Raw genomic sequence first — 26,222 nt, 5'->3', positions numbered from 1 at the left:
TCGCAAACAGGACATGAAAAAATTTCTCACAAACAGGACGGTTTACCGTGAAGTTTGTCGGTCGGAGATAAAGACCGCCGCCGTGAGCGGCGTCTCCTAGGGGTGTTCAAGATCGGATTATCCGGTTTTCGGATATCCGAAAACCGGATATCCGAAAATTTCGGATAGTGAATATTGATATCCGAATCCGTATCCGAAATTTCGGATATCCGATTTTCGGATATCCGAAATTTCGGATACGGATTCGGATATCCAAACGGATATCCGAATTTATAAAAAAAAAATCAAAAAATCTGGTTCGTGTGTAGATTAAAACTAAACTTATATTCGATTTTATAAATTTCCAACATTTAAAACTAAAAACAATCATAAATTCACACGAGTACAATTATTTACTACTTTTTTACTAACTTTTACAATACTTCAAACAAAATATAATGCTCATATACTATATATATTTATAAAAAAAATAATTAGTTTTCGGATATCGGATAATCGGATTATCCGAAATTTTTGAAATTCATATCCGAATCCGAATCCGAAAATTCGGATTATCCGATTTTCGGATATCCGAATTTTCGGATATCCGAAATTTCGGATATTTCGGATACGGATTTTCGGATATTTCGGATTCGGTTTCGGATCCGGATTTTTTTGAACACCCCTAGCGTCTCCGGTCGCAGGCCCTCTAAAACATCATCGTCTTCATCTGATCTCGTCACCACCATCATCATCATAATTAATAATAATGTTGATTAAACATTAAAATATAATCTAAGTATAATAATAAATAATTCGTCATAAATGCGTAGCAAGTTGCTACGCATTTCTGACACAACAATTAATATTTAAATGAACTTAACATATAAATATAATTGCAACAAATAAATATTGTTTCCGTCGGAAATGCGTAACAAGTTGCTACGCATTTCTGACACAATACTTAGAATTAGTATATTTGTCACTATTGTGTCACAAATTGCCCAAAAAATCATGGTCTTTTTTCCGTAGGAAATGCGTAGTAAATGTGTTAGAATTTGTGACGCATTTTTTTGCGTAGCAAATTTCCGTAGCAAAATGACCACTTTTCTAGTAGTGATTTAGTTGGTACGTCGCAATGATCTCTAGATCAAGTGGTGGAAGGTATGCAATTCTCTTGTGAGATGCAGGATTAACTCTTCCTATTTGATGTATAGTGAGACACTGGTGAACAATTATAGAAGACTCGGAGAAAGCTGGGTTTGATCCTTGAGCCAACGGGTTTTACTGGTAGTTTCATCATCGTGTCTACCGGCGGGTGGGTTACCGGGTTTTTCCTAAAAATAGTGGTGGACTCGGGTTACTTTCAGAGTACTCTGTTTGGTTCAGTAAATGTCCAAAAGTGCTCGAGATTGATTGTATTGGACGTAGAAAAGCCACATGCGCGCGTTGAGGCCCTATAAAACCAAACCGAGCTCCCGAGTTTGTACAAACCACACGTAAACGAATCTTCTAGAGAGAGAAAGAAGTATAACAGCTTGTGAACCGACTCACTCACAAACGCCTGCCTGCAAATTTCTCTTCGCCTTTACCTTTCATGGAGCTTGAATCACCAACAACAGTTATCCACCAGAACTATCTTCTTCTTGCTTCCGCCGTTGCGCTGTTAACAGGCTTCCTTCTGCTCTACATTTTGATATTGAATTCTCGTAAATCGACGGAGATTCATCGGAAATGTGTTGATAACTCCGGTGACGATGGATTGCGGCTCACGGAGACTGACGTTATCATTGTTGGTGCCGGTGTTGCCGGTGCTGCTCTTGCGTGTACTCTTGCTAAGGTTTGTTTGTTTTTAACAACTTCATCTCTCTATACGAAACATCTTTGCTTGCTTTTACGGTTTATATAATATGTATGTGTTTGTTCACGATTTTAAACGTAATGATGTTTGCTTCGATTATAATTTGAATCTAAGTTTTTGTTACATTTTCAGTTTTTCACTCCAGTTCAGCTTTGCAATTGATTCTTTTTCCTCTAGGAATACTAGACCGAATTAATGTTTTTTCTATGGATTATTGAGAGTATTCTAGATAAGTAATTATATAAATATTACTAATGGGATGACAACGACACTGGTAATTACGCTTAACATGTTAATTTTGGTTTTTTTTTAATTAAAGAAAAAAATATAACAATATATACTCAAATTAAAGAGAATAAAATGTTCGTTTTTATGGTGTAAGTTTTTTTTAGATATTAACATATGAAAGTTATGGCCGTTTAAAAATGGTTTATTTAACTAAAGAAAAAAAATATAGCAATATCATACTCGGATTAAATCAAATAAAGAGAATAAAATGTTCGTTATTATGATGTAAGTTTTTTTAGATATTAACATATGAAAAGTTATGACGGTTTAAAATTGGTATAAGTTTTTTTAGATATTAATTAGTGAAGAGTCAATAGTGTGTTTATAATGATTGTAATATAATATAGTATAAACTATAGATAATCGACAACAAATATTGGTGGGAGCTCTTGGACAATAATTGTCATAGTCTAAGCTGACCCTGAATATGCCAAAAGAGACAATGTGACACAGCTCAGCGAATAAGAGATAAGATTCTATTAAGCATATATTTTTTTCTACATAACTAATGCATTTAAGTAGCTTAACTAAACTGTGGGCATGTTGGATCTGGATAAAACAGCTTCTAACAACTGGTCAAATGTTACCGTTTGGTAAAAACAAGATTCAAATCCAGTTTTATATGATATATTTTAAACCACTTGATCTTATTACTTCCTAACTAAAACAGGATGGACGGCGAGTACATGTGATTGAAAGGGACTTAACTGAACCGGACCGAATTGTCGGTGAGCTTCTGCAGCCAGGAGGCTATCTGAAATTGATTGAGTTGGGTCTTGAGGGTAAGGTTCAGGTTCCTCTTTAATTTGACTAAACCTCATGAAACTTATGTAATATGATGATACTTTTGAGTTGTTGCAGATTGTGTGGATGGAATTGAGGCTCAACAAGTTTTCGGTTATGCCATTTACATGGATGGTAGAAACACGAAACTCTCTTATCCTTTGGAAAAGTTCGAATCGGATATATCTGGAAGAAGCTTTCACAATGGGCGGTTTATTCGACGGATGAGGGAGAAAGCTGCATCTCTTCCAAAGTATAGTTTTTCCCTGTTTTCATATAATCGATATAGAATTTACCGACATGTTATGAATGACATTTTTCGTATCTTAATTACTTACTAGTGTGAAACTGGAACAAGGGACTGTAACATCATTACTTGAGGAACATGGAACAGTTAAAGGGGTGTGTTACAAAACCAAAGACGGACAAGTGATGACCGCACACGCGCCTCTCACCATTGTTTGTGACGGTTGTTTTTCTAATCTACGGCGTGCCCTTTGCAAGCCTAAGGTATTCATAACTATATACAAATCATTTCATAACAAGATTATGAATCTATTTATGTAACAGGTAGAGGTACCCTCTTGCTTTGTGGGTCTGGTTTTGGAGAATGTGGATCTTCCGTATGCAAACCATGGGCATGTTATACTCGCGGATCCTTCACCAATTTTGTTTTATCCGATTAGTAACACCGAGGTTCGTTGTTTGGTCGACGTCCCTGGACAAAAGGTTCCTTCTATTGCCAATGGGGAAATGGTCGATTACCTCAAAACCGTCGTTGCTCCACAGGTATTCAATTCACTAATCACTATCCCCAATTTCTTTCTATTTAGCCTTTTGATCTAACCACTCTATGCTAAAATTATCAGGTTCCACCCGAGTTATATGCCGCCTTTGTGGCAGCAATAGATAAAGGAAACATAAGAACAATGCCAAACAGAAGCATGCCAGCCGATCCGCAACCTACCCCAGGTGCACTTTTAATGGGAGACGCATTTAACATGCGACACCCATTAACCGGTGGAGGAATGACCGTTGCATTATCAGATATCGTTTTACTTCGCGACCTTCTTAGACCACTAAGTAATCTTAATGATGCACCTACACTTTGCAATTATCTTGAGTGCTTCTACACTCTTAGAAAGGCAAGTCACAAGTAGATTTCAATACTTAACTAATAATATAATCTCAACATATATCTAAGACTAATAGAATTTTATTTTATTTTTATTAATTTTTTTGCAGCCGGTGTCATCTACGATAAATACGTTGGCGGGTGCTCTATACAAGGTATTTTGTGCATCACCAGACCCAGCAAGAAAAGAAATGCGGCAAGCATGCTTCGATTATCTTAGCCTGGGAGGCATCTGCTCACAAGGACCGATATCTTTACTTTCAGGACTCAACCCGCGCCCCATAGTCCTGTTTCTTCATTTCTTTGCTGTTGCTATCTATGGTGTTGGCCGTTTGCTCATCCCGTTCCCATCACCAAAACGGTTATGGCTAGGGGCTCGACTCATCTCGGTTAGCTTTTTTTTTTTTTAATATGTTTAAAATGAATCGTTATTTATGGCAATATGTTTGACATTTGAATTAAACTGTTTGCAGGGTGCATCTGGGATCATATTTCCAATTATCAAGTCGGAAGGGGTGCGACAAATGTTCTTCCCAGCAACGGTTCCAGCATACTACAAAGCTCCTCGAGTTGCTTGACCTTAGCATGTGTTATACGGATAAATCATCATCAATCATATCTTGAGTATTGAATGTTTGAATGGTATTTGGTAAACCACATGATTTTGATTCTCTAAAATGTTACTTTCATCAATTAAAAGCTTCCAACTTTGTTAAATTAAATGTGCAGCTTAACCAATAACTACTTTGTTTGATAATTAAATGCCAACTTTTAAACTGAATCACTCCTTAAGGAAAGGAAAGACAGGACGTCTGAGTCAAACTGGATCACTCGTTAAGGAAAGACAGGACGTCTATCCACCGACCGAAGTGTCACATGCATTAACGAACGAGCAAGACATACGTTTCTTCTAGGTTATTAGACCATTCGCAGTGGTTCACGTTCACCCTCTTTTGGGGCATTTTCTGTCAGCATGACCATTTTTTTTTTTTTTTTGAAAAATTAAACTTCAATAAGACCTACCTCTGACCCAAACAGGCAAAAGGCCAAACAAACAACGCCCCGATTCAATCGGGCAAAGGACAAGAAAATTACAACATATACAAAGGATATTTACACCATTCCGCCCATCTTACATAATTACAAGCAAATCTATTTTTAACCCAAGCGAAACTTTTCGATAGTGTCTCCCCTATGATATCTTGCGGGCTGCACTTTTTTTGTTTGAAAAGCACATCGTTCCTTTCTTTCCAAACGCACCAGCAAGCAATCATAGCCATCCCATAAATAATCTTTTTCGTCTTCTTACCACACCTAATGACCTTGTGGATGTCAAGAATGTCTTAGAATTCAAAGAAGAAAAGCGGCGGGATGTTACACCAAACGCTGAAAGCCGACCACACCCGTATAGCCACCGAGCAAGCAGTGAACAAATGTTCCACCGTTTCCTCGAATTCGTCACAAAGAGGGCACATTACTGATGTTGTATCCGCATTCCTTCTTCTTAAATTTATTCTCGTCGGAAGCCTGTCTAGATTGCCTCTCCAAGTCATAATGTTACATTTGATGGGCACCCATTTACACCACTCAAAATTAGGGGGTTGACTATCCCCTCTATCAATAGTCATAGCCTTTTTCACCGATTTCACCAAAAAACCATTCTGGCTATCCACATTCCAAGACCAATCATCTTTATCATTGCGGAGCCTCACAGAAAAGATAACCTCGTGACATTCCTTCCATTCCTTTATCTCCACCTCGGTCTCAGGTTGTCTAGTTCAATGCCAAGAAAAACCTCCATTTCAATGTCTAGGTTAACAACTATTTTTTATTTAATTGTAAAAAAGAAATTTAAAAAAATAAGTATGTAAATATATAAATGTGTGTATATATCAATGTCTGTATATGTATATATATTTTATTTATACTTATATTTATTGTTTTTATATAATAATAAAAATAAAATTTATAAAATTAAAACACAAAAGAATAAATGGGAAAGTGTCAAAATTGTCATTAAGGTTTGAGAATTGTCAAAATCGTCCATGGGAGTTAGCGATACATTTTAACTTAGTTAGTGATTTGGATGGAGATGACAACAGAGATGAAACCTTAGGTGTCCAGTTACAAAAGTTTCATTTTTAGATTGAAGTGACAAAAGTGACGAAATCACATAGACGATTGCGTAATTGTTTTTTTCCTCCACGGCTAGCTTCTTGCCAGTCGAGTATATATTTATATACCTCCTCTGTTATTTAAAAACAGAAATGTTCTAAAAAAAGTGTGTCAAACACGAGCCACGTTCTTTCCTTTCACTTCACGTTCCCTTCTTCTCGATAGGAATGGGAACGAGCCGAGTATGAGACGAGGTAACCTTAGTCACATAATTAAAAAGTCAAGTCTTGTACCCAGTTTCATACATGCTAGTTACCTAGTACTCAATACTCATCGAGGTGTGTGGGTATCAAGTATTCTCGTTAAGATGTCATTACCCGAAGCCTAATCATATACTCACCTAAAAACTTACTTGAATTATAAAAATATTCGAGTACACTTTTTAGTAATTCTATAACTATTATAATTTCAAGTTTTTGAAGAGTTTTGCATACTGTTTATTATATATTTTATTAAACAGCGTAACATGTTAATATATTAGGTAAATGAATTTAGGTAATCTGACAAGTATCACCTAATCTCATATTCGCCCTAGATATGTGAATCCATAGCATAAAATGTGGCTAAGCGAATTAAAGCAACAATCATATACAAATTACTAATAATGATTTATAAAACTAATCTCATAACCGATCTGGCCAAATATTTCGGGTTATGGATTTCCCTTAAGGACCGGGTTGGAGAGTTTTTTCCATCCCTACTTCTAAAGAGGTTGGCTAAATGCACCCCGTTTTTTACTAGTCATACCCCCTTTCTAAAAAATATAGTTTAAAAATTGTCAAATTTCACCCCTCTAAACAATTCAAATATTGTTTTTGAAAACTATTGTGTTTCTATAATTTGAAGACACTTTCTCTTACTAGTATTTTATTATGTTTCTATAAAACGTCATTAAAATTAATAAAAAAGATATTTTTTATACAATAAAAAAGTTTCAGAACTTTGTTTTGAAAAAAAACAATTGCTTTTATATTTTTTATTTATTTCGTATTTTAGTTCTTTCATCTTTCTATTTCTATTTTTATATTAAAATATTTTTTAATATAATTAACAACTTTTATTTATTAAAAGTAATAAGACGTAAAAAGAAAATAAAACGTTATTTAAGTTGGCTGACTTTAAAGCTTCATTTAAATTTTTGTGTATCATTGTTTATACAAACTGAATTCGAATACCCACTTCAAGCCGGCTATGAACAAAACAATTCCGTTTCAAAATTAGAATGACTCGCTTTAATTTAAAACGTAAGAAAATGATTATTTTTCAAATAATCAAAAAAAGTTTCTTTTTAAATAAAATAATGTTTTAAAAACAAATAATAATAATAATAATAATAATTAAAGATAAAAAATGAAAGAAAAACAAAAGGATTTGAATTATTATATTAATGTGAAAATTGAAGAAGGAGGTATATTCAGTAGAAAAAGGGTACATTTAACATCACCCACTTCTAAATTGCAATTCTATTTGACCATTTCTTGCTCTTAATAGCATTATTATAACGTATCAGTTATTTGATTACGGGTATGATGCTACAACTTACTACATGGGCTTCAGAATTCCAACTTAGGCCCCAACTATTGTGACGTCAGGCAAATTATCGTGGATTTACTCTTTATATAAAACAATTCTATATTTTTACATATATGTTTAAGGAAAAAGTAATTGGATAAAAATATTGAAACGTCTAATGGATTTACCATTTACATAATAAATCAACTCTAAAATGCATTTAAAAGCAGATCTGATAAATATCGAATAGTGAACCGTGAATTTTAAAGCCTACTACAATATCATATGTATATTTTTTGGGAATGTTTGAAGGTGCTTAGATTTCACCTCAAAAGAACTAAATTCATCTCCTAGTGTTTACAAACTCATGTGCCTTTTTTCACATCATATATATATATATATATATACACACACACAGAGAGACTTACTAAAGGGTGTTCACGTGATGCGACAGAAACACAGACATTAGTAATTACATGACATGTTATTTTTTTAATTAAAAAAAAACACTATACCAATAACATACTCAAATAAAAGGAAATAACATGTTTGTCATTATGATGTATTTTTTTTTTTTTGGAAAATATTAACATATTAAAATTACGTGAAACGTATCGTAAAACCTATATGTTAGTGTTTAAACACGTTCAAGACGGAGTTTTAGATAGACGTGATAGGAACGAATCGACACAGATTTATTGATACCGAAAGAGTTTACATCGATTAAACTCTGGGAGAATCAAGTGTGGTATCTCCTCTCAAATGAAACTTATCAAAAGTTCAAACCCATGACACCGTTATTTATAGCTCATGATCCATGTGTTTGGGAGCTTCAAACGTATGGCTCATTTGCTTGAGATATACGTTTGACACATTCAAACGTTTGGCGCTTAGTCAAACGTAACTCTCATACGTTTGACTGTTGTCATGTGTTTAGACACGCTCTAACACGCATATTAAGTATAGACTCTATCTAGCCTATTCGCACAGTATCGTGCACAAATATGCATTAACACATATGAAAAAGTTAAGGTTGTCAAGACAACGTGGGGATAGTTGGTTTAAAAGGCAACAAACATGTTTTAAATTATTGTATCATATGTATTAGATGTTGTAATTCCTTAAATTCTTAAAATTATGCTGACTTACTTGTTCTTCTCATATATATTATAATATAGTGTGTGTGTGTGTGTGTCTCTACTGACATTTTTCCTTTAAAGTGTGAGAAATCTATGTAGAGATCATATTTTAATATTTAGGCATGGTATAATAGAGAAAAATATCAAATGTTACAATTTAAAACATTATCATATATGTATTTTAGGAATTGAATTTAAAACACACCGGTTAACTTTCTTCGCATGATGTTTTAGAATTTTTTTTTGGAATGACAATATATATTAGAAACACAATCAAGGCACAAAGCCTTCCAGCGAGACTGGATACAAAGAGGGAAACAAAAAGCAACACAGAGCCAAAAAAAAAAACTAAGCGCAAACGCTAATCGGGTCAGAAACCCATGCCATCTAGTTGCAATCGAAGTGTTTAGACTTGTTAATGATCCAGTGAAAGAGAATGGAAATGATCTCTTCGCAAACTTTCTTAGAGGACCTCTTGATATTCCTAAAAACCTTCTCGTTTCTGTCACGCCATACCATCCAGATAGTCGTTTTTCAGAACTCTTCAAGTAAAGCAATTAACTTTAACCGGTAACCAGTTAACCCATTCAAACAGCAACCCATCATATTCAAGGGAAGTGAATTCAAGCGTCTTCCTCGCCAACTGAACTGAGAAACCTTTTATCATATCAGCCTTTCATAGCCAGGTGTCCGAATCATTGCGATGCGGAAATAGATTCCATGCCTATAATACATTCCATTATATTTTAAGTTGTAGCGGATTGAAATTTTTCGTAAAAATAGGCTTATAATCACGATATACATTAGCACCACATTCATCATTCACCCACAAACTCTTCTCAAGTCAGCCACTCATCTTTACATTTTCATCATCACCATCTTTTACAATTTTGTTTTAGAACCAAAGTTATTTATTATTATGATAAGCTATTTAATTTTTGATATCATGTATGTTTTATATACATATAACTTTTTTTCGTTTTAGAACCAAAGTTAGTTATTATGATAAGCTATTTAATTTTTGATATAATATATATATATATATATATATATATAGGATAAAGATCCGTTAGGAACCACCTCTTATTGCGAGAACCGCGAGAACCAATGTGAACACGTGGCAAACTTGTAATTAATGATATTTAATTAAAAAACACGCGCTTATCATATGTCGTTCACTGCCCGTCGTTTTCAAGGTTCACTGTTGTCTTTTTCAAACTAGGGTTTCGTTTGAGATTTTGCATAATCGACGACGACGGCGACTGATCTCTACATATTCACGGCGGCGACTGGCGGCGACTGCTTTTCTACATTTTCACGGCGGCGTGGACTTACACATTTACTGATTTCGTCGTTTCATTTGATATTTTGCATAAACAACGACGGCGGCGACTGATTTCTACATATTCACGGCGGCGACTGCTTTTCTACATTTTCACGGCGGCTTGGACTTACACATTTTACGGGGGGGTTCAATTGTGATACTGATTTCGTCGTTGGTATACTGATTTCGGATACTAATGGCTTCGTCTGACTCATCTCGTGTTGGAGTTGAACCTTCTGCATCGGGTGATCAACATACAACATCTTCTTCGTATCATCCACATCAAGATGCTAGTTTTTGTGGCCCATCTAATGTCATTGTAAATCCTATTTCTGCTTTGGGTCCGTCTGATATTTCTGCTGTATGTCCGTCTGATGTTGATGTCAATACCTTACCTGCTGTTAATCCAACTGAAAGTTACAATCCTGTGTTTACAACAGTTGCAAACCCAGTTGCAAATCGACATACCCTTCATGGGTTTGAAATTCAGACGCTTGATTCAATGTTTACATCAGGCCACGTAGGCTCTGAAACTGCTAACTTACCTGATCAATCGTTATCCGTTGACACCACATCTACGGGTACCACCACATCTACTGGTACAGCACCTACAAGCACAGAACATCAACATTTACAGTTCATTCGGTTTGAAACTAAAGGTATTTTATATCCATTTTATGTAAAATGTGAATTGTTCAATGATATACTCCTTTTTATCATGTTCACAACTCTATCATGTTCACAACTGTTTATGTTGTTCATTACGATTACTCAATATGCACATGTGCATTGTGTTAACTGCATTGCATGTTTACAATTGTTTTTTGTTGAAAATATGATTACTTAATGTTATATGCACATGTGCATTGTGTTAAGTTCTTCATATTACACATTATTCATCTTTATCTCAAATTATGTTTTCAATGAAAATTTATGCACTGTGTTAAGTTCTTCATATTACACATTATTCATCTTTATCTCAAATTATGTTTTCAATGAAAATTTATGCACGTGTGCATTATGATTGCAAATCAATAACTTATGACATCGTACATTAACTGCCAATGTACATGTGCATATTAATTACAATTATACTATTCGTCCCTATATCATGTTGACAATTTTTTTTAATTTATTAATTATTTCCCACTATCATTTAATTTATTAATTATCTCTTACAGGAACGATTACGGCTGTCATACATGCTACACCTAATGGCACCCCGTATTGGATACCTCAAGTTGATGATAGATACCTTCCTGTGGTAAATAGTACATTTACCCATTGGGAAGATATTGTCATGATGTACAACACATATGCTACGCAATCCGGGTTTTCTACTCGTATCGGTACATCGAAAAACAAAAAGTATCATGACAATCCTAATACGAAAATCTCCACTCATAGATATATATTATGTTCAAGAGAAGGACAACCACGAGTCACAGAATCTGACCCCAATGCTCCATCCAAAAATGCTCCAACCATATATGATAAATCCAAGAAACAACATAGACGAAGCCGATTCACAGTTTCCAGGTGTCGTACGCGTATTAAAGTGAGGTTTGATCGTGCTACCGAACAATACAAAATATATGGTTTCATCGCCGCGCACAACCATTGCATGATTGGTAGCGATCACGCCAACATGTTAAAACAAAACAGGAAACTTGGATTTGAGGAGCAACAATTCATTCACAAAGTTAGTCTTAACAAAATTGGCCCAACTGTTGCTCATAACATTCAAGCATCACTTAAAGGCGGACCTCAAAATGTTCGTGGCACAACAGAAGATTTCAAAAATTGCTCTAGAGACATACGTGCATTCATCGGTGAACGCGATGCAGACATCCTCTTACATACCATGAGATCTCGAGTTACCAATCTTAATGATTTCTATTTTGATTGTGTCATAGTTGACAATGAGTTGCGATCTTTCTTTTGGGCTGATTTCGTATCATTACGAAATTATGAGGCTTTCGGTGATGTGTGTGCATTTGACGCTACATATGACACCAACAAGTAAGATACTATATTTTTTCATCATGTGAAATTACTAATAATTTTTTAATATCATATGTTTTATTTACAGATACAAAATGATTTTTGTGCCATTCACCGGAGTTGATCACCACAAAAAATGTGTTATCTTTGGCGCTGGCATGTTATACGATGAGACTATAGAGTCGTATACATGGTTACTAAACACCTTTCTGGCTGCACATAAGAAACAACCAATCTTTGTTCTCACTGACCAAGACGCATCAATGAAACAAGCTGTATCAACCGTTTTCACAAACTCCATCCATCGTTTGTGCATGTGGCACATAATGAGAAAACTTCCGTCCAAGGTAAACACTCTCTTTTTTTATATTAACACGGCTCCAATTAAACCATATAATATGAGTAAATAATTCAACTTTTTTATTATTCATGTTTCCTCATTTACAGATTTCAAATGACATCCTTGATAACACCACTCTTCGTTCGTCAATACATAAGCTGGTGTGGAATTTATTCATCACACCACAAACATTTGAAGAAAGATGGCACGTGTTAATGGACGAATATCACCTAGACAATCATCCGTGGCTTTGTGAGGTGTTTGCTATACGCCACGAATGGGTCCCGTGTTATTTCAGAGAGATACCGATGTGTTGTTTGATGAAGACTACATCCAGATGTGAGAGCTCAAACGCGCGTTTTAAAGTCAACTCGTCAGAAACTAACACATTAGTTCAATTTTTAATGTGTTTTGAAACCAGTATCAATGCTCAACGGCATACACAACGAGATCTCGAATTTAAAAGCGACATGTCGACCCCTCGCTTATCTACCGGTCTTCGCATAGAGGCACACGCGTCCGAAACATATACATGGTCTATGTTTCTTGAAGTTCGAAAAGAAATATATATGGGCATGTTCCATTGTATGCCAATTGAACGTCCTGGAACGACCGATGTAAAAAAATTACACTGTTCGTCACTGCAAATCAAACATGTCTTATGTCAATGAATTCGAGGTATGTCCTTACCCCAATATACCATTACTACATATTAACCTCGATATATCTATTAATATACCATTACTACATATTAACCTCAATATATCTATTATAACTGTCTACTGTCTGTCTACTGTCTACTGTCTGTTTGATCAATTTTTTATTATGCACATGTGCATATATCAATTTTTGTCATTTGTCTGTTTGATCAATTTTTTATTATGCACATGTGCATATATCAATTTTTATCATTTGTCTGTTTGATCAATTTTTTATTATGCACATGTGCATATTTGATCAATTTTTTATTATGCACATGTGCATATATCAATTTTTGTCATTTGTCTGTTTGATCAATTTTTTATTATGCACATGTGCATATATCAATTTTTGTCATTGTCTGTTTTATCAATTTTTTATTATGCACATGTGCATATATCAATTTTTGTCATGTTATGTTTGTTTGATCAATTTTTATTATGCACATGTGCATATATCAATTTTTGTCATGTTACAACTATTGTAACCGTCTGTTTGATTAATTTTTTTGGTTTTATCAATTTTTTGTTATGCACGTGTGCATGTATCAAACTTTGTCTTATGTTATACCTATTGTCTGTCTGATTAATTTTTTTTATTCACATGTGCATGTATCAAATTTTATCTTATGTTATTCACTCGTTCGTATATCAAACAGTGTTCATTCTACTTATAATATATGTTATGCATATGTGCAGGTGTCGCTCAATGTACCTGAACAAACTGTAAGCTGTACATGTCTTGGGTTCACTCGTATTGGATACCTATGCCGACATGTATTCTGTATATTCCGTTACCACCAAATTGAACGGATACCGTCCCACTACATCATTCCACGGTGGAAACGAGATGCGCTCCCGTCGGTTGTTCATAGCGTATCTAACATATACTCATCTAACAACAGCGAGTTTGCTATCATCCATAATGAAATAATGGATTTAGTCACTCAATGCACAACCCGACTCAGACGCAATCCTGATCAGCTACGTTCCTTATCTTCTGAGATCAAACGCATCAGAAACCGCGTATTTGAATCATTCCCGTGTGAGCCTCAACCTCGTTCTGTTCAAAAAACTGCAAACATTAGTGACATCTTAAACATACCTTCAAATCTAAGCAAAAGTGTTCATCCTCCGCAAGGTATTAGAAACAAAGGTTGTGGGACCAAAAAACAACGGATCGGCCCCGGTGGTCAAAACATTAAAGATAAACGAAAGAAAGCCGGTAAACGACAAAAAGCCGCCCGCTTATGCAACAAATGCAACAAGTATGTATTTGACCATGATTCTACAACTGCGAGAAAATCAAAGCTGCCAAACTTGCTGCACGAGCAGCTAAACGTGCTTCTGCTATCGCCACTGGACTACCCGCCTCGTCTGATTCTGATTCTGATGATACTGATGTTGATCTCGATGACACCGATGATGACACCAATGATGACATCGATGAGTATAATTCTTCTGATTACGATGCATCTGAATACCCCGTCTCTATGCAAAAAGCTCCCGTACCCGAGCGAACACATGTTGGACGTGAACCTGAACAGTCTTTTGAGCCTGATCAAAACCTTAGGCGTTCAACTAGACGTCGCAAACCATCCAACATAGCTCGTGATTCTTGATTGATTTATTATGTATTACAACTTATGATTAGCGAACTTATCTAATTATGACTACTATCTAATTATGACTACTAATGTTTGTTTTGTTTATTTTTTATTAGTACCCATTTAACTTACAGTATTGATATTGGTGATTAACTTGTCATATACAATTTCTGTGTGTTTTATCACTTCATGCACATACTGTATGCACATGTGCATACAATCATTTAACTTACTTATCAACTGTGTTATATCACTTCATGCACCTGTATGCACATGTGCATACGGGTCATTTAACTTACTAATCAACGTAACATTCCATATTTTAACAAACATATACATTTATAACTAATAACACTGTATGCACATGTGCATATGGTCATTTTACCATATTATTTCACATGTGCATAAACAACACACAACACGAACTTGTTACTGTAACCAAATTAATTCACGTGTGAATAAACAACAAACTATATGAACTATAAATCCAAACATTGATCACCATATTACATATCCAACACAACAATTTTTACACTACACATTACCAATTTGCTAAGATTTCAACTTCTGAATATATCAACCAACTATTAGTAACATGATTATCTAATTCCAACCACACCTAACCAAAATGTAACATGCATCATAACTGTATCAACTTGTTACCTTCCCAACACAACCATCTAACATGCCTAACCAAACAAAACAATCCAAATTACCAGTTTAATGTTCAAATACTACCTACGTGTCATGAACTACTACTACTCTCAAACTTTATCCGCATTCTTCCATTTGCTAAGAGTGTCCCAACATTTTTCTTGTTTTGCTCGCTCTTTTTCCAACAATTCTCGCATTCTTTCATCTTCCAAATTTTGTATTGCTTTTCTTGCGAGGTACATAATCGTTGCCTTGTACACGTTCGCCTCTGATAGTAAAAGTTTTGTTGCAATCTTCATCCTCATGTTTTGCAATTGCATGTCTTGAATATTTTTTTGCGTACTAAAACCGCATTCAAACTCGACATCACTCCCTTTGTACATTTCCATGTGCCTCATAGCAAACACGCCACAATCGTTGAAATTATCGCTCGTCGCCCATTCCAGTTTTTTCTTCGTCAACGGTGCGGCTGCCATGCGTGCCGCGCTTGGATGTTTAACATTCTTCAAATAGCCAGCCATATAATTTTTCTACAAAAAGAAATAATAATATTTAGTGTTACTACATGTCATATTCATATATCCTTATTTTCAAATATAACATTTAATATAAAAAATCTATACTTACCACTTTATATGGCGTTCCATTTTCTTTAAAACTTCTTCCTGCTGACATTCTATAAAACCCGCGACTACTCACCATATTATCAATAACTTCGACCTTTGCGTTCTCTAAATCAAAGCATATTATATAGAAATGCTTTCTTTCGATCATTGGTATTATTATGATGTTAAATTCCTTTAACTCCAACATTTTTTTGTTACACTCAACAACCTCCTTCAAGTGTGAAGTTAATATTGTAAACGCCTGTTGTTCCGTCTGTTTCGTTTTCAACACATAATCCGGCTGCACGTTACATAAATACATGTCACACACAATTATAAATATCCTAAATATGATTGTTAAACATGAATTATAACACACTTACGATAGTTGTCGTATAACACCATAATCGCCTTTTCCCTGATGTATTGTTTTTTTCTCTTCGTAATTCAAAATAGCCGCCCAACAATCTATCACGTTTTGTGAGATCCATTGCCCATCCTCCAATGTGTTTATCAAAAATGCGCGTGTTGTCATTCCATGTGAGGTTTCAAAAATAGTTGAGCTGTAATCGTCACAATAAATTACATCAATTATGTTCCGTATGCACATGTGCATAGAATACATTACATATACTATACACCATATTTTTTATGCCAAAATTCATCAGCCCATATACCTACACTATATTTTTAACTACCCTTCAAATCACAATCAGTTATGTTCTGTATACACATGTGCATAAAATAAATTACATATACTATACACCATATTTTTTATGCCAAAATTCATCAGCCCATATACCTACACTATATTTTTAACTACCCTTCAAATCACAACAGCCGCTAACCTAATCAATCGCAACCAACCAGACCCTTATAACATGCGAACAGTATAAACAATCTACCTAATTATTCTGAATTTACTGATTACATGCTTTATATGACAAAAGTTTATGTCATTACTAAACAAATTGCTTCCTATACTACAATATGTAACAGATTTTTAAATAAAAATTAATGCATATTTAATCTTACTTGAATGTCATGCTGACCTCTTCCTTCTCCTTTTCAACATCTATTTCTTTATCGTCCACATTACATTTTTTGCTCTCCGCCCTACAAAAATGTACATCAGATTGTAATTCTAAATTATTATGTCACAACAAATAATAACATAACATTATAATTCACGTCCATACCTTCGTTTGTTGTCGATTGTTGTCATCAAATATTGCCATAACGTTTTTTCATCATCATTTAATGGCTCATTCATGTCAACCACATTTGTATCTCTACCACTCACATGTACGTTTACCTTTGTATCTTTAACACTCGCATGCACTTTTGTTCCAATGTCTGCTTCTGGTGAACTTTGTGAGCTTTGCGAGCTTTGTGACAACAACTCAAAACTCGGTACGGTGTTATCTACTTCTTTCCTCCTACGTGTTTGCCTCTTCATGACACTCTTTTCCGTTTCTGCCCACTTAATGGTCTCACCGACAACTTTGTCTAACTTTAGATCCCCGTCGTTTTGTGTCACCCCATCGACCTTCGTTGCACCACATTCGTCATTTTTTGATACACCGTCCAACACATCACCTTCATCTTTTAAACTTCTTTTTCTTGACCTTGTAAACACCTTCATCCCACCTTTGATTTTAACATTAACCTTTTTGTCTTTTTCAAGCTCAATCACTTTGTTTTCTTTGTTGTCACCCATCTCCTTTGTGCTTAGCAAAACCGACATTTTGTTTTCACCTCTAAACGTTCTATCATACTGCCTCACCAACTCTTCAACCTTCTCATTCTTTGGATATTTGTACCAAATATCATCCAACTCTTTATTTAACAACTTTTTTTTGCTTAATGTCTCAGCCATTAAACTTTCAACCATACGAACATGCTCCTAATTAATAACACATCAATAAAACAAAGTTAGTAATATCAACCCAACATTATGCATATATTCAGCAGCTTTATCACATTATAAAACACGGTTATGCACATATGCATGAGTTATATGTTCATATCATCCTAACATTATGCACATGTGCATCAGCTAGAACATGAATTATATGTTCATATAAACACAACATTATGCACATGTGCATCAGTTTGCACAAATCATCTTAAAATTCTTATTATGCACTTGTGCATAAATTATATGTTCATATCGACACACAACATTATGCACATGTGCATCATCTTGCACAACATGTATCGTATACATCATATATGCATAAAATATATGTATGCACATGTGCATAAATTATATGTTCATAATAAAACAACATCATGCACATATCATATATGCATAAATTATATGTATGCACATGTGCATAAATTATATGTTCATATCAACACATCAATAAATTATATGTATGCACATGTGCATAAATTATATGTTCATATCAACACATCAGTATGCACATGTGCATCAGGTTGCACAACATATATCATATTCATCGTATCCTAACCACTAACCCCACCACATGTCTATTAACCTAACACATATCTATGTCAACCACATACAATCTACAAAATACAAGTTATTATTTTAAACAATATAATTAATGAAAGCTGTATCCTAACCACTAACCCCACCACATGTCTATTAACCTAACACATATCTATGTCAACCACATACAATCTACAAAATACAAGTTATTATTTTAAACAATATAATTAATGAAAGCTGGGTCACATTTATAATTGCATAAAAAAATAAATAAATAAATCACGTTAAAACATTATACGTACCTCAAACGTCACATTTTTCTTTTCGCCTTCATTCTTATCTACCATTTGCTCCACTTTCTTCATTCTATCCTCTTTCGTTTCATGCTCCACGTCAACTTGAGTGTCGACATATCCTTCACGTAATGCCCCTTTTCCAAAACCGCCATTCTTTATTTCCCATGTCTGCCTTCTGCTCAACATTTCTTTAGTCCAGAATGATAATGGACTCGATGTTCGGACCGTATTGATGTCCCCACACAATGTTCTATCCACATATAACATCTGCACATGTGCATTATTACCATATGTGAAAACTGTATATGTATATATACACAAACTAAAAACAAAATAATTTATACAAAAATACAAATTAATTATATGTCTTATTTCAAACATAACACTTAACTTACCACCAATATTGTAAGAGCACCATTAAAATATTTTGACGTGCTATCCCGTTGCCATCCATCTTTGCTCATCTTCATGCTATCACAAATATACTTGCACCAATTCACATCTTCAATCGCCACATCTTCGCCTAAGCATTTCAGAAAATCAATTTTGCATCTACCATCTTTGTTTATTTCCACCATCGTATTCATGAACAATGTCAAAAAATCATATTTAAACATTATGCCATCCTCCGTTGGGCTATCTCTTAATCTATCGACAATTCTACTCGGTGTTATTGTACGCCCTTTGTATAAACTCTTCCACTCAGCCAATATCCCAACTTCCTCATCATCTTCTTCTTCGTCTTCGTCTTCTTTCACATCAGATTCTATATCAGACCCACTGTTTTTATCATTATTTTTCCCCTTTTGTTCATCCTTATGTTCTTTCTGCTCCTCATTCTCTTTATCCTTCTTTTTCTCCTTCTTTTTATACTCTATAACAGCCCCGCTGTTTCTCAATCCCAACAACTCGCTAATAACAGTTTCGTTAACTTCAATGTTTCCAACAGTCAACTTGATTGCCATATCTTTCCCGCTAAAATTGTCTACCACAAAATGTGACATCTTCGCTGGCAAGCTGTCAGTTTTAAGCTTCATAATACTTCCAAACCCCATATTTTTTATTGCTACCAACTGTTGTTTAGAGAATGTGTTTAACCCCACCAAAAGTTGATGTGGAGATATGCGTGTTCGTATCGATTTCCAGTTAGATACCCTCATAACCTTTTTACTCACCGTCTTCTTAACTTTCGGTGACACAACTTCTTTATTTGAAACTGTTTATCAACATAATAACATGCACATGTTATATAATGTATGTACAAAAAAAATGTACATGTGCATTTCAAATTCTTATTAATTATTTTATGTTACATCCAAACCTTTGGTTGTTTCTTCGTGTTTGCGTTTGCTAGTCCTTCTTTCTACATCAACACATTTAGTTGCATCTTTTCGTTTCGGTATGCTTTTTTCCTTTTGTGCGCTTTTTTCCACCTTTAAAATACCTGAATTCAAAAAATTAATGCGTTTGCGTGAGTTATAACATTTGAAAAAAAAAACTGATAATGCACATGTGCATAAAATGCATATTGCGTCATTAACAATACTAATATTAACAGTAAGTTCTCAATACTTTCTAACCTTTTTGCTTAACAACCGCATGCTCGTCTTCCGTCGCATCAGGCATTCTTTTTGACCCTTCATCTCTCGGCTTCAGTAGAAACGTAACTTTCTTTGTTTTTTTTTTTTTTCCATTTTACTGCATACAAGGAGAATGTATATTAACACTAACATACGCGCATAACTATAACTAAGCAATGGGCATAACTATAACTAAGCAACTATAATTATGAACATGTGCATACATACAACTATTAAACAATTTATCAATATATACACATGTTAACACATTGACCCGACAAAAACAAATTCGGTTACAAATTAAACATACTTTATCATGTTATGCACATGTGCATACCAATCAATCATAAATATGAACCAAAACCATAAGTTATCAGTAAAACCATAAGTTATCACATTATGCACATGTGCATTCTAACACGTTATGCACATGTGCATACCAATCAAGCATAGATATGAACCAAAACCATACGTATAAAAATAAGTAATCACATTATGCACATGTGCATTCCAAATCAAACACAAACACATGCACACTACACGAACAAACAAACACAAACACATATGCACACTACACGAACAAACAAACACAAACACATATGCACAACATCGGCTGTAATCTACACGAACAAACATTAAAACCTTCAGTCTTTTCAACCAAAATACCCCTGGAACTTTTACTGCAGGACCAAATGAATAACTGATGCGGCCAGCTGTTAACAGCGATACACAAGCATTTTGAGGCTATATTAAGATCCAGCAGCATCATAAATTCAGCACTATGCTTTAGGCTCACACTTTGCAGACATACAAACAGTAGGTCTGTTATCCGGTGCACCATTAACATAATACTCACAACATGCAGCAAACTGCAAATACAAACAGTAGGTCTGTTATCCGGTGCACCATTAACATAATACTCACAACATGCAGCAAACTACCAGCATTAACGATAGACCCTACATGTATGCAGCTGACTAACCCGGAGATCAACAACTCGGGAAGTAAATACGGATCCCAAAAGCACAGACAGTAAACCCAGTAGCCAGTACCTCGGACAGACAATAAAGAGCGGATGTAATATAACTATGCACATGTGCATACATACAACAATATTATGCACATGTGCATTCCAAAACAAACACAAACATATAATCGCAACAATATTATGCACATGTGCATTCTAAAACAAACAGAAACACATAATCGTATTTACATGCGGATGTAATATAAATATGCACATGTGAATACATACAACAATATTATGCACATGTGCACTCCAAATCAAAACACAAACACAAACACAAAATCGTATTTACATGAACAATATTATGCACATGTGCATTCCAAATCAATCACAAACACATAATCTATGCACATGTGCATTCCAAATCAATCACTAACACATAATTGTATTGACCTACATCGACTCTAATCTATATGAACAAGCACATACATATAATCGGCTGTAAGTATGAACAAGCACATACATATAATCGGCTGTAAGTATGAACAAGCACATACATGAACAAGCACATACATGAACAAGCACAAAGAACTTTGTATGATATTAGATAGTATGAACTTACATGGCTGTATGAACTTTCAAGTTCATAAACCTCGCCGAATATGCCGAGTATTACCGTTTTTTGCCCTAAATCGATTCGGTACGGCCGTTTTTTTGCCCTAATTTCGAGACGGCGATTGAATAGGATGATCGTATGGCGAATTTTGCTGATGAACTGTTGGAATAGGGAGCGGCATTGAGTATCGGCGATTGAATATTGAGTATCGGCGATTGATATCGGAATGTTTTTATGAGATTTTTGGGGGAAAATCGTCTGATTTGGGAGAGTTGTAGTTGTTTGGAACTGAAACTGTGATATAGATCATAATTTAATTCAACGCTGACGTCCGGGGAGCGCGGGGTCTAATTTTTTTGTATTATTTACAAAATTGCCATCCGTTCACATTGGTTCTCGCGGTTCTCGCAATAAAGGTGGTTCTCGCATGAACCTCACCCTATATATATATATATATATATATATATATATATATATATATATATATATATATAACTTAAAAGTTTAGATATCTATAACCTGTACAATTTTTTTAACCGATTAAAACTTTTCAAAAGTATATAAACTTATAACCGTTACATTTTTTAAAAGTTTATCAAGTTTATTAAGTTTATAATTTTTTAGAGTTTGCAAATTTTTACAAATATTACAAGTTTATATTATTTGAAAGAAAAACATAACCTATTTTTTCATACTTAAGTAAAATGAAAATAAAAATCCCCCCCCCCAAAAAAAAGAAAGAAAAAAGGACCTTCCCCACCCCATTACATCCGTGGTCGTTCGTCCAAACACACGCAACATCACATAAGTTACCACGGCGTCCGTAAGCTTGCATGTACACTATAAGTTGGCCGTTTAGCACATTTTATGTTACAGGTGCTCTTAAAGCAATTCATTGGTGCTTACAATAATGTGGGTTATTCAAATGAGTGTTTTTTTTTTTTTTTTTTTTTTAATACAACTTTATTAAGAAAAAAAACAACTCACACTCATTTAATCTTTTCATAAATACATTTGTTCTAATAAGACACTTCACAGTTCTGTTTTGTACTTTATTGATTTAATGCTGTTAAACAAAAAAGCACGAGATATGATTATGTCAAAAAGATATGTGGTCCAAAAACCCACAATTATGAGATTTACAAACAGAAATAAGCTCAATCCTTGTATATATTTTGTTATAATTTTGTCATTGTGGTCCCAAATTGTTCTATATTCAATTGGATGATCTGCTATTACACTCTAATGACTTCGAAACAAGAAAAAAAAGTTTATATCAAATACATCAAAAAACTAATTTATTACATCGGTAATCATATTTTTTTTCGAACGTTCAACTAAATCACCGGATAAGAATCTTGGGATGCACTCAATCGAGCCACCAAGCCATCAGTTCCGGGGAAAACCCTCCCGCCCGAAGGCCCACTGCAGTAAAACCCAGTTCGGCTCGGTTTCAAACTGGCGACCTCCAGAGAGGCCTAGTTCTAAACTTCATTGCCACCACCAATGTCGTTCAAAGTGATGCTAATAGCAGTTGAACTTAAGAACTTAAAGAGATTAACGACCATACCAACTTATCAGGACCATCATTAATCATATTAATTGCATCATGGCGGATTCATATATTGACTTATTGAGTACCAGCCCTAATTTGTTTTCTCTTATTTGATATACGTCAACGTGGGGTAATCCACTTGATAGAGGCACATGCTTCTTAAAGGGAGGTCTCAGGTTTAAACCCTAAACAAGAAGAATATTTATTTGATGTAAATTAGAGGGGGTAACCTTTGCCGTTAAAAAATATGTATTTGATATACGGGTAATATCATATATTTTTGGATGAGATAATCGTATGTTTTCAAACGCTAAAACGTACGTAATTACAAATAGAGATATTATTGGGGGTATTTTGGAGTTGTTTTAGGCTTTTATCATAAGTTGAATCATGATATTATCTACACTACGAGGCTGTTTGTTTAACTCTTAATGGTTCAGACTACCTCTTACTGGTTCAACACTAAATGGTTCAGACTGTTTGTTTCTTGAGCAGATGTCTGAATGATTCAGACATTTGCCTCTAAATAGTTAAGCATTATACTAAGTCTGAATGGTTAAGACGTCTTATCTTAATTGGTCAGACATTTGTCTCTGAATAGTTAAGCATTATACTTGCTCTTAGTGGTTCAGACCTCGGTTCAGCACAATGATTCAGACCTCTTAGTGGGGTGGGGGTGGTCACTAGTGATAGAATTCTATCACTCACAAGCACCCAATCAAGTTCCGCCATGTCATCAACCATTTTCCATCACTCACAACCCTTTTTAGTGGCATTGCCTATCACTCACAACACCCAAAAATAAACCCCCCATGTTCCCTCACAACACCCATTTTCCACGGCGTGATAAAAATAACAGAAATCGAACACGTGCTGCTATCACGCGTTATAAAAATGACTGGTGGTGGAAAGTTTGTTTCTTCCACGCGTGCTCAAGTGCCATCACGGAAAATTAACTGACCGCCCCTTGTCCTCTTATTGGTTTAATACTTATCCATTCAAAATTCGTGAAACAGCCCATATGTATTACACTATAGTTTTCATGATTTTCCCTCTTATTGATACAAAATTATCATACATCTCGATATTTGCACCTCAAATGCTATACAAATACTCTTGAACACACCATCATTTTTGTCAATTCTTCATTTTGTACGGTGTTCTGGATTCTTACAACGAGTTATACACAAATTTTCATCCAGTATATTTCGTTATGTCGGTTTCTAACTCGTGGGGTTTGGGGGTTTTGATGTATGGATGCTTCAAAAAGTTCATTGATCTTTTGAGTCTCTTAATTCTGTTTTATTTCAGTTTGAAATATTTGCATTTTAACGTATTCAACTTGGGGGTTTTGAACCGGTTTTGTTCAAGAAAATGCAAGTGTGGGTTGATCAACTTTATGAATTTTTCAAACCCACCAATGATTGATCAATGGAAGGTGGTTAAAGAAACTGTAAATTGTAGAAACACAAGTGGTTTTGATGATCAAGATGATGGTAATCAAGAATGTTATGATGAAGATGAAGTGTTCGATGTAATGTCTCTGAGAAAACTGGTGAAGATGGAGAGGCAACGAGCGAATGATACTTACTTAGAGCTTGAGAAAGAGCGAATGGCGGCTACTACTGCAGCCGAGGCGGCCATGGAGATGATTCTGCGGCTGCAGAATGAGAAAAGTGTGGTTGAGTTGGAAGCCCAACGACACCGGAGATTGAGTCATGAAAAGCAGTTACATGATCAAGAGGTTATTCAATCTTTGAGGTGGATTGTTATGAAGCATGAGTCGGAAAGGAGCTTGTTAGAAGATCGGTTGCGGGTGTGTAAGCAAAGGTTGATGCTTTGTATGAATGATGATGGTGATGATGATGGGTGTGAGTTGTCTTTAAGTTATCTTGATGAGCGGCTTGTTAGCTCGCTCGATTTGGGTTTGTCACCGTGGTAAGTCGTAGATATCTAACTTACGGTCCTTGGATATGCATGCAACGGATCGAAGGGTATTTTGGTCATTTTATGAGCGAGCTCGTTTTTATTTTAACGATTGTCTTGATTTGCCTAGGGTATGTTACTACTATAAAAAAAAAGGTATGCAACAACACAAGAATAATAATAGGGAGACCCAAATGCATGTAATTTCAAAAGATTGAAATTGACAAATAAATGGATGTACTTGGGAATGTTTGATTGTGACACCTCAAAAGAAGTGAAGTGATCTCCTTGCTTTTACAAAACATCTCAATTCCATGCCCAATTGACTTTCACAACTTTTCCCAACGTTCAAATAAAAACCAACACCCTATGGATGGCAAAGGGTTTGGTTTGGGATGGTTTCAGGTAATCGTAACTCTAGACTTATTATAAAAATTTGTTTTATACTTGACCTAAAACCTGTCGCGTATTTTTTGGGTAACACCTGTCAGATATCTATCTGACATACCTACAGATTTTGGGAATACCTGTTAGTGTATTAAAAGTATACGCTGGGTATGCATGACCCAAAACTCATCGGGTAGTAACTATTAACTATAATGTTTCTTGAAACGGAAATGGTCCAATGGTATAGATTATTTAGAAAACAAATGTTTTAAGTATTTTAAAGTCTATACAAATGGTTCAAAGTTTTGGGAATGGCATGGGAATTGGGATGGT

General features: G+C 34.9%; 2 protein-coding genes across 2 annotated transcripts; both read left to right on the top strand.

Moving 5' to 3' along the window:
* The first annotated feature begins 1,466 nt into the window (after nucleotides 1–1,466).
* Nucleotides 1,467–4,768, top strand: LOC110885327 (squalene monooxygenase SE1). Its single transcript, XM_022133006.2, has 8 exons — nucleotides 1,467–1,819; nucleotides 2,799–2,910; nucleotides 2,990–3,164; nucleotides 3,253–3,421; nucleotides 3,482–3,700; nucleotides 3,781–4,056; nucleotides 4,157–4,435; nucleotides 4,520–4,768. Exons 1-8 carry the CDS (start codon nucleotides 1,577–1,579, stop codon nucleotides 4,622–4,624), a joined length of 1,578 nt encoding a protein of 525 aa, XP_021988698.1. The 5' UTR covers nucleotides 1,467–1,576; the 3' UTR covers nucleotides 4,625–4,768.
* A 19,622-nt stretch (nucleotides 4,769–24,390) lies between these two features.
* LOC110882126 (protein FLOURY 1-like) lies at nucleotides 24,391–25,763 on the top strand. Its single transcript, XM_022130211.2, has one exon. It carries the CDS (start codon nucleotides 24,790–24,792, stop codon nucleotides 25,516–25,518), a length of 729 nt encoding a protein of 242 aa, XP_021985903.1. The 5' UTR covers nucleotides 24,391–24,789; the 3' UTR covers nucleotides 25,519–25,763.
* Nucleotides 25,764–26,222: the final 459 nt, after the last annotated feature.

Source organism: Helianthus annuus, chromosome 10, assembly GCF_002127325.2.
Source record: "Helianthus annuus cultivar XRQ/B chromosome 10, HanXRQr2.0-SUNRISE, whole genome shotgun sequence".
NCBI classification, from domain to species: Eukaryota; Viridiplantae; Streptophyta; class Magnoliopsida; order Asterales; family Asteraceae; genus Helianthus; species Helianthus annuus.
Note: the sequence above shows the minus strand (reverse complement) of the source record. Positions and strands in the feature narration are given on the sequence as shown.